Consider the following 18,272-nt stretch of genomic DNA (forward strand, 5'->3'; position numbering starts at 1 on the left):
TGTTTATTTGATCTTTAAAGAGGGCGACAGTTGAAAATTATTTGTGAGCAAAAAAATCTCTGAAAACATCAAATTGCTGGATTTTGACGAAAGTATTTTTGCGTAAACTTTGCCCTAATTGACCGACAAAACAGTGGAGAAAAACTACGACTTTCCAATTTTTGCTGGTTTGGCGGGCGTTCAAATGTCAAAATCTGGGAATTTTTAGTAATTTTCAACTTTGCTCAAGGTGGTCCTAGAAAAAAAATTAAAACCCGTTTAACTCGTCCCAACAAAGCAAACAACTTTTATGTTGACCTCAAAGGTCAAAGGTCAAGGTTATAAAAATTGATTTTTTTTATTTCCAACTAAAACTAATTCATTGAAATTTTTGTAATTTTCAAAGCAATTTTGTAGAGCAAAAAAAATTAAGATAAAATCGTTAAAATTAAATTTTGCACAATAGACATATTTTAATGAAGACTAGTTCAATGTTCCTATCCTCCCCGAAAAAAACAGTCTCTCCATTTTACATTTTTAAAATTGATTTTTCGGTGTGTAAAACATTTTAGTGGCAAAATGCAGAAGCAGAATTCGTTATTTCCTCCTGTGAGTCTCAAAAATGCTATTTAAAATTAAACTTTTTTCCTCTCTTTGAGTCTAGAAAAACGGCTTTTAAGAAGCAAAAATAAATTACTGTCCACAGAACGAACACAAGCAGCGTGGCTTCAAAAAGAAGAACTGAATGTTTCGCAATTCGAAATAAAGAGCTGCTCTTTCTCCTTACGCGCGAGCGAACGGCAAAGGGTTGCAAAGAATACGGCGCCTAATGGTCTTGCTAAGAGTACATGTGTGCATTGCAAAATATAATATGCGGAGAGAAGAGGAGAGGTCTGCTTCTGCTTCCACTCGAATGGGAGCAAAGAATAAAAAAAAAACTCGAGCATTCCATCCGTGCGAGAAACAATCGCATATCCGAGCCGGGATGGCAGATCGATTGTTCGGAGAAGAAAGAAAGAAAGAAATAATTGAGAGTGAAGACAAAAGGCCCGATTCAAAGGAGCAATTACGCCGAGTGATTGCGGGGCCGAGAGGGCATTCCAATTACTACATAGTTGCTAGTTCGCTCGAGACTGTTTGCACCAAACTTTGCACTCGCCGCAAATAACCAGTGGATTGGGTCCAATTATCCAAAGTTTTGCGGTTCGACTTGCACCTGCCGTGAAGCAGCCGAGCAGAAGGACAACACATGCTTCTGCCGTGGCCGCAGGCTCAGCAAAGGTTCCATTTATCAATTAATGGCCCTTGCCTCGCACAGGAATTCCACCGTGGCACCACACAGAGAACACTCTGTTGATGAAGGGCTTGAGTAAAATTTATTTGGACCTAATTTTTCAATGCTCGTTTAAAGTGGAATGATATAATGCAACAATTGAAAATTATTTAAATTGTTGGATGCCATAAACAATTTGTTCAACAATTTTCAATAGTAAAAAAGGACCTTTCTACAATGAAAATTTAAATTTTGTCAACTTTCTCCAAAATTTACAGTGCTTGAACATATTTTCTTGGCATATTCCGATTCCTCTCGTCGAGATCTGTCCAACGGTGTATGCCACTTATTGGGCAAACTCTTGGTTTTGAAATTAAATCGGATTTCAAGTAAGGAGACAGCCATTACCATTTGAAAAGCACGCTAACTTTCAAGCCAATTTTCTCAAAATTTACACTGCTTCTTAGGTCAATTTAGACTTTAACTGAATCCTAAGGGACGAGTTTATGCATTGGCAACAAGCAGTTTCCAGGCTTTTGCACAATCATTCCTCTTTAAATCAAACCAAGCAATAATTGAAGTGGATTGATACAGGGCAACAGTTGACAATTATTTGAATTGTTGAATGCCTGTACACTGAAGATACTTTTTGCGATTGGACAATGAATTTTCCTATTTTCCCTCGACCAAACTCCTTTCTAGCAACAGGATCATTAATTTTGCAGAAATGTTCTCCTAAAGTTAATTACACGGAGTTAAATTTCAGTCCTTAAGCACATATTCCCCGAATTTAGCAGAGATAAAGGGAGACATTTAGGTTAGGAAAGCGGCCCGGCCTTTCATTGCGTGGGTATATAGAACACCAAAGTCGGCGTAATTTCCGTTTGATACGCGCATAATGTGGGCTTGGCGGATTCTGTGGGCGACGAGCAAAATCTGGCGAGCGTGCCAAGCCGCACGTATACACGGTATCCATTCGATGCTGGCCCATTTCATTTCGATCTCTCTCTCTATCGCAGCGAACACGCGTTTCCAGTCCAGGAATTCTACAAAGTTGAGCCCACGCGGTTTATATATAGAGCGACAGTCGAAACAGTAATAGCCAAAATGTAGGTTTAATGCCAAGAACTAAATGAATTTAAACCAGGAAAAATCGGGAAGAAAATTATTCCGATTAGAAAATCTTTTAATAAAAATTTCCTGATTTATTTTATTTTTTTAAATTTATGGATGTGTGTTTCGCGATTTTTATAAAGCTGATTTTAGTCCTCAAAATTGGGAAAATTTATGTAACAAATTTAAAATTCCTTTATGGTGTTCTCCAATAAAAAAATTGTCAGTTTTGGTTTAAGAATGCTTTTATTATGAAAGTTTTTGCACGAGTACCTTTTTTCTCCGTATTTATCGTTGGTAAATAATGCGAGAGCGGCCTGAAATTAATGATGGTTTGACACAAGGAGGGAAAACAATCTCTCGAGCCAATTAGTTGGCCGTCACGAGCAAGGGAATTGATGGCCTCGCGTGCCGGGAACGAGTACTTGTGGGAAACGCTCGTCAATAAATGCTCTTCGCTCCAACACGCTAAAAAACCGTCTGGTTTCTCCAGTAAACTTCACGTAAAATTGTAATCAAATTTATTAAAACAAAAAATTTTAGTTTTTGGAGGAATATGTTTGATACAGGATACAGCCAGGCTTTGTTTTTCTTTTTTATTTAACTTCTTTATTTGTAAGTTAAAAACCCCATAAAACAGCAATGACGATTTTTTCAAACGCTGTCTTTTTCGTGTATTTTATATTTTACGAAAAGTCCTGATGGCTTCAAACAAAAAATGTGTTGCCTTTATATTTCCTCTGTTAAAAAGACGTGAATTTTTAATCGACTCTCGAGTGTCACTGTGCCTTTGAATAAAAGAGAAAGCAAGAAAAAAGTACTACCAAGTTTATTTATCTCCTCGCGTGCCGGGGGCGGGAAAAGTGCTTTTCCCAAACAGCCCTATATTTGTTTCCTTCACTGAAACTTCTCCCAATAATATGTTTCCAGGCGATCACTCCGACCAAATTGAGATTCGCAGCGAGCGAGAGAAATTATTATCGCCACTCTCAATCGCTTTTTCTTGTTGCACACCAACAAACAAAAATATCAGGAGGAAAAAAAGATGCGGTCTACTTTCGCAAAAAGACTTAACTGACGTGGAAAAACACATGTGTGCGCCTTTATGTGTTTCTTAAAAGAAAAATTGGCTCTCACTCGCCAGATGCTCCGCGTGTTTTCTTTTCTGTATTGCTACTTTTTTGCCTCGACTCATCGATTTTTCAGTGAAGGATAAATTTCATTTCTACACACACTACACAGACGCCTACAGAATCGACTGTTACATATTTTAACAGTTTTTTTCGCAGATTATTCATTTACCTGCATTCTTCTTGTCTGAGAAATAGGCAGCTCGGAAAATTTTAAAATTCCTTATATTTGAGAAATTAAATGAAAATCGGTTCTTATAATTGTAATATACCAATATCTGTCCATGTATACAACGAAGCAAAAATTGATCCATACATTACGTTTTTTAATGCTTGGCTTAAAAATATACAAAATAAAAATATTTAATTTTTAAAGATTTGCTTCTAAAGGAAATTAAAACATGAAAACCTTAAAAAAATAAATTAAAATTAAATAAATTGTAAAAAATATTATGTATAAATAATTTGACACATTTTTTAAATAATTAATTTTGTTTATCTAGTTCAAATAGATATATTATTAAAAAATATTACCTTTAAGTTAATTTATACAAAAAATTTATTTTTTTTAAATTTAGTGAGACTCTTAAATTTAATTTTTTATATTAAATTTGTTTCAGTCACGCTGATTCGATAACCCTGGTGGCAGACGGGAGGTGTCCGGCAAAGGCGCGGCGGCGGTCGTGCGAGCCGTGCGCGTCCGCCTCTATGACGATGCTGCTGCTGCCGGATCTGGAGGTGGACGAGGAGGCGGGCGGGGGCAGCACTGCCCCCGGCTGGTACCCGAGCAAGGCCAGGAACGGACACTACCAGGCTCTCAGCCAAGCGCACTCCATGGAGGACCTACACATCCTCGAGTGAATCCCTTTCGAGCAAATGCGAGTTTTTGTTTCAGTTTGAAGCAGGGTATTTCACAGACTTGGGTTTTCTTCACCAGATTTTAGCAGTCAGGAACTCGAAAGAAGGGGTAATGTAATTTTCATTGAAAATTTGAAGAAGAAAAAAGGAATTTTGGGGAGCTCTCCTCAGCACAATAAGTCTTTATTAATTAAAAAATTCGCAATAAAATCAAAATCAAAGATTTCCCTAGACTCGATTCCGGAATTAAACAAATCAATAGTATAGATTGTGATATCAGAGCAGAATTTTATTTTAACGAGGAAGATGCCTAGTGAAGCGGAAGTGGAAACTATTACGGTTAGAATTACTATGCACTCTGCGAATGATGTAAATCGCGTATTAGCATTGTCTAGTCAGCGAAAGAGAGCACTATTTTTCTAAGGACTTGGACGCGTTGTATACTGCATTAAATGTGAAACTCTGGTCGTGTTAAGACACACATAAACTCACTTTATTTGCTCCGAAATGAATAGCGTCGTGTGCTCCTTCTTTTTATGATCGTCGCCACTCATAAATTCCCCCTTCTAGACCATAAATTTGTATGTCACTATCGATGTTTGTTACTCTATATCAACTCTCTGACTCCAATAAAACGTCAGATATATATATGCTTATTAAATATACATATGAATGTGTGTAAGTGTAACATATCGCATATAAATAAAAAATATATTTATTTTTCAAAATGCTGCGTTTGGATATTTTATTTCTTTTGAACAATCCCCAGATGTTTTTTCTTTTTAAATTTAAATAAGATTTCACTGCAAATTTATTTTGATGTGTTTGAAACAAAAATCAGTCCAGCTAATCATAACATTATTAATATTTTTTTACGTTTCTTCGGTGATTGGCTTAACAATTTTTTTTCAGTGTGTTAAAAGAACAGGATTAAGTGTGAAATAATAGTCATATGCCTTAAAATCAGAAGTAATCACTGGCGCTTTTTCTCGATGATTTCGCAACTGGTGAAGAAAACATCTTCTACGTTAATTTTTCAACTCAACAAATCACGTTAAATGGACTGATCGGAGAGTGCCGAGCCATCAGCTTTTGCTTTTTTTAATTCTCCATGTCTTTCTAGCGTCATGTTCCATTTTAATCTGATTTTTGTAGCTTTTATGCAATGAAGGATTGAGTATTTATGTAATAAAGACCCGGCCTCTTTCAATTTATTTATTTCAACCATGCAGCGAATTTATAAAAATTAAGAGGTGGATGTTCGTGTTACTGGGCTCATCGGCTTGAATAATTTTAATTATTTATAACTTTTCGCTTTTATGTTGTAATCATACTGTTTTAAATCCAGGTAAGTTTCTGGTCAATAAAATCATCTATTGGACGTGTTTTCTCTTCTCTCAACAATGCGATCCAACACGGCTTGGGTTTTGATGTCAGGGTATTTGTACATATTTTGAATCTAGACAAAATCATCAATTTGAGATGTTTTATAAGATAAAACTTGTTAGAGATATTTCAAATAACAACTTCCTCAAATCAATGCATTTCTCAAAAATGCCATAATTAAAGTGGATCGACAAAGGGCAACGGTTGACAATTATTTTAATTGTTTGATGCAAAAAGCAGTTGAGTTTGCTACAACAAAAATTCAAATTTTTCAACTTTTCTCCAAATTTTCCAGCGCTTGCCCACATTTTCTCGGCAGATTTCAAATCCTCTCCTCGAGATCTGTCCAACAGCGTGTGAAACCATTTAGGAAAACTCTTTTTTGATAAATAAAATAGGAATTCAAGTAAGGAGACAGTCCTTACCATTTGAAAAGCATCCTAACTTTGCAGCCACTTTTCTAAAAAATTTACGCTGCTACTTAGCACAATTTTTGGCAACAAGCTTTTTCCAGAAATTTACTTCAGCCTATGAATAATGATGAACATTTATTAAAATAAAAATCATTTATATTTTTAAAAAAAGGACAAATAAAATTTATTTGTGCAGCATCTGCTCCATCAACATTCTCTTTTTCTGACAAATCCGCTGGCGGCGATGTTTGTACGTGACTCTCTGACAAAAGCCACACTGGCAATCTTTAGTGAAATTTAAATCAGCAGGCTCGTAAGTACCTTTCGGATGAAGGACGGATATGCCCTCCACATCATCCAAGCGGTAGATGCTGTTCATGTTGTGCACAGAGCGCCAATGGTTTGTGATATCTCCACATCGAAACTGGCACATCAAACAGTAGCCGTTTCCCATCCCCTCGTAAAACACATTTGGATCGTTGCCGGACACTTCGCACTCGTGGGCTGCGACGCGGTTCGAGTAGAAAATTCCGCTGCAATCGGGGCATTCTTCCAGCTCCTCGTCCAGTACACCGTTGATCACCATGATCTGCCTCCCTGAGAACAGCTTGACGGCGTAAATTTTGTTTTCGCAGTGATCGACGGCGAGGTGCTGGGAAATATTCGTGCACTTGATTTCGCACAGGACGCAAAAGCCACTGTTGTCTTCGAACAGATTCATTTCCCACTGATTCCCGAGAAGCTCATCAGACTTCATTGTTTCACCTACGAATTGAGTTATAAAATTTTTGAAAATAAAATAATTGAATACTAACCAAGTGGTGCCTGCGAATTTTGATTTGCAGCAACATTTGGGGCCGTTTCAAACGAGTTCATGGCTGACGATAGAACTGCAACAACAAGGAAAATTACTCTCAATTTGACCTGTCCATTTTTACAGTGTAGCGAGCCTTGAAATAGAATTATAGCCAGCGGGGACCAGATTCGTGCGACGCGCAGATGGAAAATGGCGCGAAAAAACGGTCACGTGAAAATGCGCGAAAATAACCAAGTTTTCGTCAATATTGAGACGTAATTTGCATTACTTGTGCTAATTGTGTCTTTTGGATCGTAAAAACAAACTCTTGACACTCGTACGGCAATCCAAACGAGAGCTTTTTGTTTCCCACATTCAGACGCCATCTTGGATCTGCGCAGTGGGAACGAATTTTATCGCACATCTGGCCCCTGCTGATTATATATATTTTTTTAATTTTCTCCACGGTTGAATCTTCTTATGAGGATGTTTATTTTAAATTTATATGTTGTGGAGGGAAATTTAGAAGACGCAGCGAATTTATACAAATCAGGAGAGGTCCCGAATTTATGGGACGCGCTTTAGTAAAAATGCAGCAGCGTCAAAGAGCCGAAATTTATGAGCGTTTATAAAAGATAAATCGTGTGAGCAGCCCGCAGGTAGCGAAAGGATATAGGCCGGTGAAGCGAATTTATTGTCGAGTAAGGGAAGAATGCAAGCGTGCTATTTACCTATTGTGAAACAATGATCCCAAAGGAGAACAATGCCTCTTTGTGAGCAAGCAGCGAGCGGACAGGCAGGTATAGCGTCAGCTGACGCTAACCTGAGGGCCTTCCGCCGAATTTATATTATTAAACAATCAAAAATACCTTCGGTCTTGATGATTCAATTTGCTGAGTACTCGTTACTCATTCCCTAGTTACGTACGGACGATATTCCCGCGGCTTTAATAGAATATTTAAATAAAATATATTTCAATCTGCTATGGCTGTTTCAACTGTTGATAGTTGAGCTGCTTCTTGAAAAATAACTCTTTTTGAAGCAATTTATTTACTAATTTGAAAGAGGCAAAAAGATCAAAGGCATCCAAATTTATTCATCAACCCTAAAGTATTGTGGTTTATATAGCAATCGCTTAACTAAAAATATATAAATTCGCTTAGAATTGGGTTTTAAAATTAAGCAAAAATTATTTAAATTCCTTTCCTCGTGTTGCTTGTTGTAAGACTCGTGTAGCATTATTACTTTTATTATTTGCGAACAAATATCTCATGAGAAAAAACCCAATATTAATAAATCATATTTTTATTAAAATATAAAAATGCCTTTTAATACGCTCAGTTTCCCTTAAATCCCCTAAACTTTTACAATTTGTGCATCCAGCAATATATGGACTGGAGGTATGTAAATCAGTTAAAATTTAATGGACATTTTAGGGTAAAAAAAGGAAATAAAACTCACCAAGCGTGTGATGTATGTTATCTGGCGGCGTGAATGCAAGCGGGAAGAAAACGCAGAGTGCGGTATGTCGCCTTCCGTGTCTCCCGAGTTAATGAACAACAGGCAGAGGCCTATGCCTTTTTTACCTGGGTTGGGGTTTCATCATCCCAATCTTGCTCGTGTTTCGGAAAACTTCGTCATGAAATCTGACACGTCATGAAATTTTATTTTGATTCTCAATGCTTTTTGGTGTTGAGAAATGTTGTTAGCTCACAATCAGAATTTTTTATCTTACCAACAAGCTTGAGACAAAATTGTGATTGCAGATGTACAATATGTTTATAACAATAATTGAATTTCATCATGAAACACCGACTAAATTTATTAACCAAGGACAAATTCAATGAAAACAAAAATCAGATTTAGCAACAATAAAAATAATAAGAGATTATTTATTGATAAATAAAATAGCCCTGCAGAACCATAATAAAGATAACTTTGAAACTAAATTTTCAACCCAAAAACTGCCTTTAAAATATAATTTTTGTTATTAAAATGTTTCATTGATCAATTTAAGTAGGAAATTTATGAGTCTGTAATTAAAACTCGGGTTTCCATCCTAGCTCATGAATTAGGACTACAAATTAGAAGAGAATGAAAAACATTAACAGCTCGCTTCTCGCTACTTACAAACCAAGCTGTGTTTAATTCATGAAGAAATTATATAACATTAATAGATATTTATTATTGAAATGAGTGGAAATTAGATTGACTGGGCTCTCCTCCCTCAGACGTCTCTTCCCTTGGGTAATTTTATTAGGGGGAGGTGGTGGTGAAGACCACCTGAAAGGATTGCCCGCCGTCCATGCGTCAAGCGCACAATTGCAGCTTTAGCTCTCCTGTTGTGTTGCGCCGGCCTTGCATCCCATGTGATTTCTCCTCGTCCTCCCGCCGCTCTGTAGCGCTCGCATTGATGCATTTTCGACTTTAAATTTTTGTGTTTTTCTTCGCCTAAATAATTTTGATACATCAAATATTAAAATGATGGATTTTTTTAGTTGTTTGAGCCAAGAAGCATTCTCCTTTCGATCAAATCAAATCTCTGCACTGCAAAACCAACTACAATGGCACAAAGAGCTGCGTGCCTGTTTTGTTAAGATATATGACAGCCGCGGGGGTGCCCGAGTGTGTGTCATTGTCTCGAAAGCGAAACTTGCTCTGCATTATCAGCGTGAATAAGACGCCGAAATCTGAATTAACGGGAAGGTTAGCAACTCGTGCACTGAATATTTCAAACTCCTGTTCACATTTGTATATTTTTTTAACAAAAGTACACCAGAAAAGTATAAAAAAAACCCTAGAGACTTCAAATTAGTGAGTTAGAATCAAACTTTTGTATTTGACTGCTTCGTCCCAAATTTGCTTAAATTAACAAAAATAATCTTCTTAAATTATCAGTACTAATTATTGCATAATGATTAATTTCTTTGCTCCTGTTCTCATAAAATAATTCATTTTCAATTACATTCGCTTCATAATAGAACGCAGCGTGCGGTAAAAATCCCTGTGTCGCAAGCGTGGAGCGCTAGCTGTAATGAAATTCCGCGACGACAGCTGAGCAGATGTAGTGGAGGTGCGTTGAATAATTCCAGCAGGCGCGTGTGTTTTACATAATGCAATCTCTCGTGTCGGTGGCGGGCGGCGTCGGCGTCTGCGTCGACAACTCAAACGCACTACTCTCGGCGAGTGGCAGGCTCGGCGATAAGCTCACGCGCTCGTTATCAGCAGGCCTGCTACTCTATAATAATTCTCTCGCCATCGACTGACTATGGAGCAGCTTTCGCACGTAAATGTCAAATGCAAACGCATCAATAATTCAATCGTTCAATGCGCGCGTTGCTGTCTAATCCCTGACGTTTAAGGCTTAGCAATCTTGGCTGTCATCTCTCGTCTCTGTTTATCAATTACATATTATATTAATTGAAGCGGACGCAGCATAGGAGGCACAAATTCGGTGCCAAACAGGCAGCTAGTTCAAATATTAGACAGAAATAAAGTAAGATTTTCTTCTGATAAACTAAAAAAAAACTCTGATACCAGAAAACTTTTTATATTGAAATCCCGCGCAAAATTTAAAAAAATAAACTCTGATTATTGTTGTGGAAGGGTGTTTTGTGAAACAAATTTATTGCAGAAAAGCCATCTCTAACCGGGAAAATGTTTGTTAGGCAACGAATGATTATAATTTATTTTTAGAGTGTATTGGAAAAATGGAATTCTTTATTGCCGTAAATTCCTAAATTTCTTGCATTTTGGGAGCGATGAAATTGCTACTCAGGAGTAGGAACTAACTCAAATACGCGAGTGATTCGAGGAACGCAATGCGAAACATTTTGTGAATCTATTCGCTTTGCCTGCGAGTCGCTTGAAGCCAGGGTTATTATGTAGTTTTGAGCTTACCGGAGAGGTTCATTGTCCGCAAACAAATCACTTCTGAAGCGAGGTAATTGAAACTTTGCATTTTTTTCTCAGCTTTAGCTTAGGTATACTATGTATGTCTCTGTGGAATTTTTAATCATTAATTAACAGTTTAATTTCAACAAGGGATTATTCTGTTTTCTCTGGAAGGTTGGGTAGTCAAACTCGAGAATTCTCAAGGAATGTCGTACAGTAATTGTTATAAATTTAAGGGAAATTCTGGCGCTAATTTAGCTATTGATTTATACTATTTAGTAATACAAGACTCTGATTATACATCTATACAAAAAGAGTCCCTAAGCTGAAGCTTATATTTAAAGGAATTTTTTAATTTTTAAAATCATTATCATGTCTTTCAGTTTCCAGACACACGCAGAGATTATCATTTCACGACGATGGAGAATATCGAATTAAAAGAAGTGAAAGAAGCAGAATCGAACTGTAATTTTTAGCTATGAATATAGCACTCCTTCAAAGTGTAAAGCTATCTTTTATTTTTCAGCTAGCGATTCAAAAAATGATGTAAACAGCAATGTTCCTTTAGAGCCAAGCAAAACTACTGAAGTAGATACGCCTGACTCGGAAATTGTCGAATCAAATGAAGTTAAAGAAGAACCGAACCGTAATTTCAAATTATGAATAGCACGTACTCCTTTAAATTATGTAAAACAAACTAATTTTTTTCCAGAAAGCGATTCCGGAAATGAATCAGACAACGACCCTTCTTTGGAGCAACGCTCAACAACTGATGAGGAGACACCTGAATCGGAAAATATCGAATCAGAGGAAGTGAATGAAACTGAATCGAACAGTAATTTTTAACTATGAATAGCACCCCTTTAAAGTGTAAAGCAAATTTTTATATTTCAGCTAGCGATTCCACAAATGAGCCAAAAGGTACTCTTCCTTTAGAGCCAAGCACAACTACTGAAGATGAGACACCTGAGTCGGAAAATGTCGAATCAAAAGAAGTTATAGAAGAATCGAACAGTAATTTAAAAATATGATTAGCACGTACTCCTCTAAATTATGTAAAACAAACTTTTATTTTCCAGAAAGCGAATCCGCCAATGAATCAGACAACAATAACCCTCCTTTAGAGCAAAGCTTAACAACTGATGAGGAGACACCCGAATCGAAAAATATCGAATCAGAGGAAGTGAATGAAACTGAATCGAATAGTAATTTTTAACTATGAATAGCGCCCCTTCAAAGTGTAAAACAATTTTTTATATTTCAGCTAGCGATTCCACAAATGAGCCAAAAGGTACTCTTCCTTTAGAGCCAAGCACAACTACTGAAGATGAGACACCTGGGTCGGAAAATGTCGAATCAAAGGAAGTTAAAGAAGAATCGAACAGTAATTTTAAAATATGAATAGCCCCTCCCCCTTCTAAGTTTAAAACAAACATATTTATATTTTCCAGAAAGCGATTCCACAAATGAATCAGACCCTCCTTTGGAGCAAAACTCAAGAACTGAAGAAGTGACGCATGCATCATTGCAAACTACTGAATACGCGAACTGCTTTAGAGTAGGAGCAAAACCATATCATCAGATAGTGAATAATGCTGCGCTTATGTCGGGTGGCACTGTCACAGTTTGCGATGGCTTTAGGTGAGAATTTCCATGAGGATAAATCAATAATCATTTTTATTTATACCCACAAAATAAGCAGAGTCAACAATGGAGTAAAAAGGATCGTCATGGGCAATAATATAACCTATGAGGCAGGACCTTTCCATACAGATTCATCAAATTCGAAAAGTGGTTTGTGTTTCAATCCAGATATAGTCATTAACTTTATAATTTTAAATCACATTTTCAGATCCTGAAGAGCAACAGCAGGAAACCCTTGACGATAAACTAGAAAAAAGAGGTCAGAAGAGGAAGTATTCAGAATCTCCAGAAAGATAATCTGATTAGAAATAAGAAGGTTTTTTGAGGTGTATGAGGATATGTGTGCCAAAATTTATTCAACACTTCCAAAGTATTCATTTATGAACACAAAATAGTTGGTAGGAATTAGTGTTTAAGTAATCGTTCTGTAGCTACGAAATATTCGACTAAAAACCTTTTGATTTTTACAAATTAACAAATCTCATAAGACGAGCGATTTATATAGTAGATTGATTGACTTTGTGATGCTACATCGTCTTCATATTTTTTTTACAATTTAATTGTTTGCAAACGCCACTTTTATACATCTTTTTAGCTAATCTGGTTAAAACGAGAATAAGATAACATTCTTTTATGTACATTCTGCAAGGAAATGAAATTCCTTCAAACAAAAAATCATCGTTGCTGCCAAAGTTGCAACGTCATTAAAAAGTACTTCTGTTAATTTTAGGTTTAAAAAAATATTCTGTTAAGAGTGCTGTTAGAGTAAAGGAGGATTGTGAATCGTTTACTAACAAAATTTTTTACCCGTATAGGAAGCGGAAATTTTGTACTTAGGAAGATAAATTACTTCTTAGAAGTAATAAAAAATACATTAACAAATAGAAACGTGCACTCATAAAAAACCTTCGCTATTCATTTAAATACCCTTTTGGTTTTTTCGGAGATTAAAATGTGTGATGAATGATTGAAGCTTAGAATAACAATAGGGAAATCAGTCATTATTCTAAAATGGAAAGATAGTCAGAAGAATTTTTAAATAACTTGTATTTTTATATGATGCTATAGCTGTTTAATGCAGATTGAAAATAAAAATTTCAGTTGACGGAAAAGCAAATGAAAAAATTAAATGTTGGAATTTTCGGTGCAAAGATGTTCCATATTTTTGAATTTTGTTTTATTGGTTAAGAAATGAATTGCATGTTTCGATTTCCCACCGTTTTTTAAGTAAACGCACTTGTCGTGACAATTCTTCGGCCTGATCTGCCACAACGCGCGCCTGCACATAATCCAAGGCGCGACGAGCGGCCGCGGCCACAGACCGCTGCCCAAGAACTCCCATTTTATTAATAAATTTGGCATTTGGGTGAATCGGTGAAGGGGAATCCGTTTAACGCCGAAAATTGCGAGAATCGCATAAAGTGGAGAGGCCCGTATGTGGTGCTGAAACGACGAAGCGACGTGTCGTATGAGCTGAAGCTCGATCAGTGTGTATTTTGGGTATGTGTTGCAATTTTTCTTGTTGCATCCAGCGAATCGAAACAAAAAACCTGGCAATAATCAGTAGTTTTACAGTTAACAAATTTTTTGGTTTAAAACTACTTTCGAACTGAAATTTTTTTGAAAAACACGTACAAGAGGAAAACAATAATATTTTATTGATATTGGTGGTTTGGGGGAAAAGACAAGGGTAGAAATAATGAACATCGACAAAATTGTATTATGAATTTAGTTTATGGAATGTTTACAGTTGAAATCCAATATGATTCTAATCAAATACTATATGCTTTGAAATTGATTTACAATAATAAATGACATATTCTTTTGCTGCATTAACTTTTAGCAGGACTCACCCCCTTTGAATCGGGTTATGCACTGTAAAATGAACTCGAATTGCTTTCAGTTGTAGAGAGTGGAATAATATTTTAAAAGCGGCACAGAGAGAGCCAGGGAAATTTCGAAGTCAGACCAACGTTTATGACTGTGATAATGTACCTTATCAATGTTACTGTCTTCAGGACAAAAGGACAAAATGCTGTCGTATAGCGCTCTATGTAGTGGGTACTTGAGCTCAGAAGCAATGGGAAGACCTCTTCTTTCAAATTTTCAAACTCCATTTCCTGACATTGCATGTCTAAACACTTCTCCTTCATTAAAACTTGCCAAAGGCGATTTTCGCGAGAGGATTAAGGGTAATTGTCAATTTTACCGACTTTATTTGCCCATCCTGAATTTTACATATGTTGTTACAGGTGTTTCATAGGGTGTAGCCTGAAATTTTGAGCAAACAATTCGGGGGCTTTTGTTGGAAAATCGCAATATTGAAAATTGAAAATTTCAGATAGTAAATCCGAAATATCAAGGTATCTTTGGTCCAGATTGGAATTTTGATGTGGTTTTTTCACCACCAGACGTTTTGAATTGCCTACAATTAACAATTTTTTTGTGCGATTTGTGAAAAAGAAGTGCTTGCAGAAGATATCAATGCACATCTAATATTCCATCGAAACATTGCAACACTTGTAGTTTTTAGGAATACAACACATCAATCAGGGAAAGCGGTATTACCCGAAGGATCAAAGACCTCTGAATTCAAGCATTGCCTAACGTGCCAAGCATCATTTTACAATCACCGTTTCAAATCAGTCGACCACAAATGCCTTTGGCCAACAAACGTCTCATTTTCAAATGTAATGCATCGGAAAGGCAGTTGCTATTGTTTGATGTGCCAAGTACAGATCAAAACATTAAAAGAACTAGAAACACACTGGAATATTGAACATTATCATAATGACATTTACTTCATTAGGGAGATCAGGGGAATAAACACTTTACTCCTTAAAGGCACCAAGCTTGGTGATTTGCAGTTCTGCTGTGATTTGTGTCAGGTATTCCAATTTGTAAATCGGAAGAGTATGATATGTGGCAGAGTACATATTTGAGTGATTTCCCAGAGTAGTTCAACCATAAATCAGTGTATTTTTTTTATAATCGCGCGGAATGAGTAAAAAACAAACATAAATTTATGATTTCTTGTGAAAATATGGTATAGCGAAGATTTTTTTGATTTTACTATACTGTATGATGTATACGTCTAAAAAATGTAAAATATAATCTTGAATTTAAATATAAATAAGATCATAAATTATATTATTTTCATATCACCTTATATAATGTGGATTTTCATCTTCAAATATATATTTAAAATTGAATTAAAAAACTTTAGGATTAAAATTTAAAAAAAGGATAAAGGCTCGATTCTAAATTTAATTCTGCGTCTTACACACAAATTTTTTTCATTTATCGAAAAAGTTGTAAGAGGAGAAAGTTTTGGCGCGTGGCAAAACGTGGTGCAAAATTTAAAAAATGTTTTTTTTTTAGAAATAACTCTCAATCAGGTTCAGGGTATGGCTCAGGGTTGCAAATGGTCAGATTTAATTTGATTAATCAACACGCATTGTTTGAAAAAGAATTTTCCAAATTTACTTTGCAAACCGCCGAGATAAAAGTGTTTGAAGATTGAAAAATATGCTTTTTAACATTTTCCCATTGAGAGCAAAAATATTTCAATATTTTGATTCCCGCTCGGATTTTTTTAAAGTTTTTGCTCTTCTTTGATTCAAAATTGTACTAAATGAATCGAAAGCGAGTTCCGAATCCGTGGGTGTAGTAGAAAATATAAAAATATTTGAGTTTTGAGCGATATATATTGACGTCGCGACCATTGCCTGCGAAGGGGAAAATTATCTATGAATTTGACAAGTTGATGAATTTTAATTTTGAGACCTATTTTCATTTATAATTAGACATACTTTTTAATTTAGTACAACATATCAAAAATCAAAAAGTTTTTAAGAATATTTTATCTCAAAATTTAAAAAAAAATTAAAACCAGGGGTGAGGAAGATGGATTTTGCGGCTCATTAACTCTTTAACGGCTCAAACTTTATGTGACTTGTCAATATTTGTATTACTTAATTTGAAATAGTTGTGATCATCGAGTCATTGTAATTATATATAATTTATCATGAATGGAGAATATAATTTACTAGTGAAACACCAGTTTTGCCTGACAAAAAATATCTCGGTAATAATTTCAGAACTTGATTTTGGAAGATCGTGATATCTCAAAAATGCTCTCTAGAATTTAATATTTTATTGTAGCAATAAATTTCACGAATTTACTCTGAAAATTTAACGAATTCCTGTAAGAATGAATAAGTGAGCAGGCAAAAGAACGATTCTAGAAATTCACTCTCAGAGCAGGGTCAAGATTCTAACCGCAATTTTCTCTTCCACACTCACTTAAACCTCTGACAACGAGCTCTGCTGCTGCATTATATAGCAGAGAAGGGAAGCGGACGCAACAGTTGTTGCTCGAACGGGGTGTGAACGTTGCTAGCTCATCTCACTGAAGCGCTAATTTTGTGCGCAGGTAAAATTTTGTTCATCAATCATAGACAAAAATACAGAGTGAATATTTTTACTATTTTAATGGCATTTTAACTCGTGTTGATTATTTTTTTATAGATTTTTTTGCAAATGACACCTTTTGTCAGTCTATAAGCTAATTAAAATTGTCCTTTATTTGAATATAGATGTCACTAGTGATGAAAAAATTAACGTCACCCCATGTATTTCGACCAAAATTTTCCATTGGTGGAAAAAAACGCTTCAGGAGCTACCAATGAGAACTGCTGGACAAGGAGATTTTCAGCCCACCACAAATTTTAACTATCCAGGATATTGTGCAATCTGTGAACAAAGAGTCGCGAACGTATTCCTTCACAGCATAAGTACATTCCACAAGAATTCAACAGGAGTAGTTGCAAAAGAACTAAAGACTTTAATTCCAATCTCGTCAAAGCCAAAAGAGTTTGAGATCTGCGAGAAGTGCGGTTTTCTCGTTTATTGTTTAAGACTTACCACACACACTCCATGCAATTCAATTGATACAAGTAAGCAAGTTTTTGGCCACGGAGATAATTATTGTGCTATGTGCCAAATAAGGTTCGAAGACCACGAAGATTTAAACTGCCATTGGAATGCTATCCATTTTGAGAACAAAAAATATGTGTACGAAATAATTAGAGGAGTGTTAACTCTACTACCAGCCCAGATGTTAAACGAACTAAAATTCTGTTACCCGTTTTGCAATATTTTTGTGTTCAAAAATCGTCCAATATTGACTTGTAAAAGACAATAAAATTTATGATCTAAAGTTTTAACTAAAATAAACAGCAATGCTCTTTTGGCAAAGCAAAAAAGTCATGAAAAAAATTATTTTATTTCGGAGCTGTTAGATTTGTACTGTACTACTCTACCAAAAACATGCAAGGAAACGCCAGTGACACACGAACGATGCTGAATTCGGTTCTTACAGCGGAATCCAAAAGAGAGTTCAACCAAGAAACAGTTTCGACGTGCCTCAACAATTAGTATCAAAAGAGAGTTAATTTAGTGGGTTTATTGATTTTTCATCCGATACATGTTCTCATCTTCTGATTTAAAGTAAACTAAAAAAAACTCTCTGATACCAGAAAACTTATTATATTGAAAACCTGCGCAAAAGTTCAAAAATAAAATTCAATTATAGTTGTTGAAAGGTGTAGGATGCAACAATTTTTTTTAAAAGCAATCTCACGTGGCAAATGTTTTATCGGGTAGCGCATGCTTTATTTTTTACAGTGTCGTGGAAAAAATGGAATTCTTATTGCCTTGCATTTTACTAGATTTGTTGCCAAATTCATCATCAGTTAAGAATTTGTCGAATTTCTCGCAATACC

At 35.7% G+C, this 18,272-nt stretch overlaps 1 protein-coding gene across 1 annotated transcript in view; it reads left to right on the forward strand.

The window, feature by feature from the left end:
• LOC135940719 (uncharacterized) overlaps positions 1 to 5,081 on the forward strand; it is an 85,492-nt gene extending 80,411 nt beyond the window's left edge. Inside the window, exon 4 of the mRNA XM_065485733.1 lies at positions 4,116 to 5,081. Coding sequence (XP_065341805.1) covers positions 4,116 to 4,356 — 241 coding nt within the window. The 3' untranslated portion in view covers positions 4,357 to 5,081. The remainder of the gene's footprint in view (positions 1 to 4,115) is intronic.
• Positions 5,082 to 18,272: the final 13,191 nt, after the last annotated feature.

Source organism: Cloeon dipterum, chromosome 3 (assembly GCF_949628265.1).
Source record: "Cloeon dipterum chromosome 3, ieCloDipt1.1, whole genome shotgun sequence".
Classification (NCBI taxonomy): domain Eukaryota; kingdom Metazoa; phylum Arthropoda; class Insecta; order Ephemeroptera; family Baetidae; genus Cloeon; species Cloeon dipterum.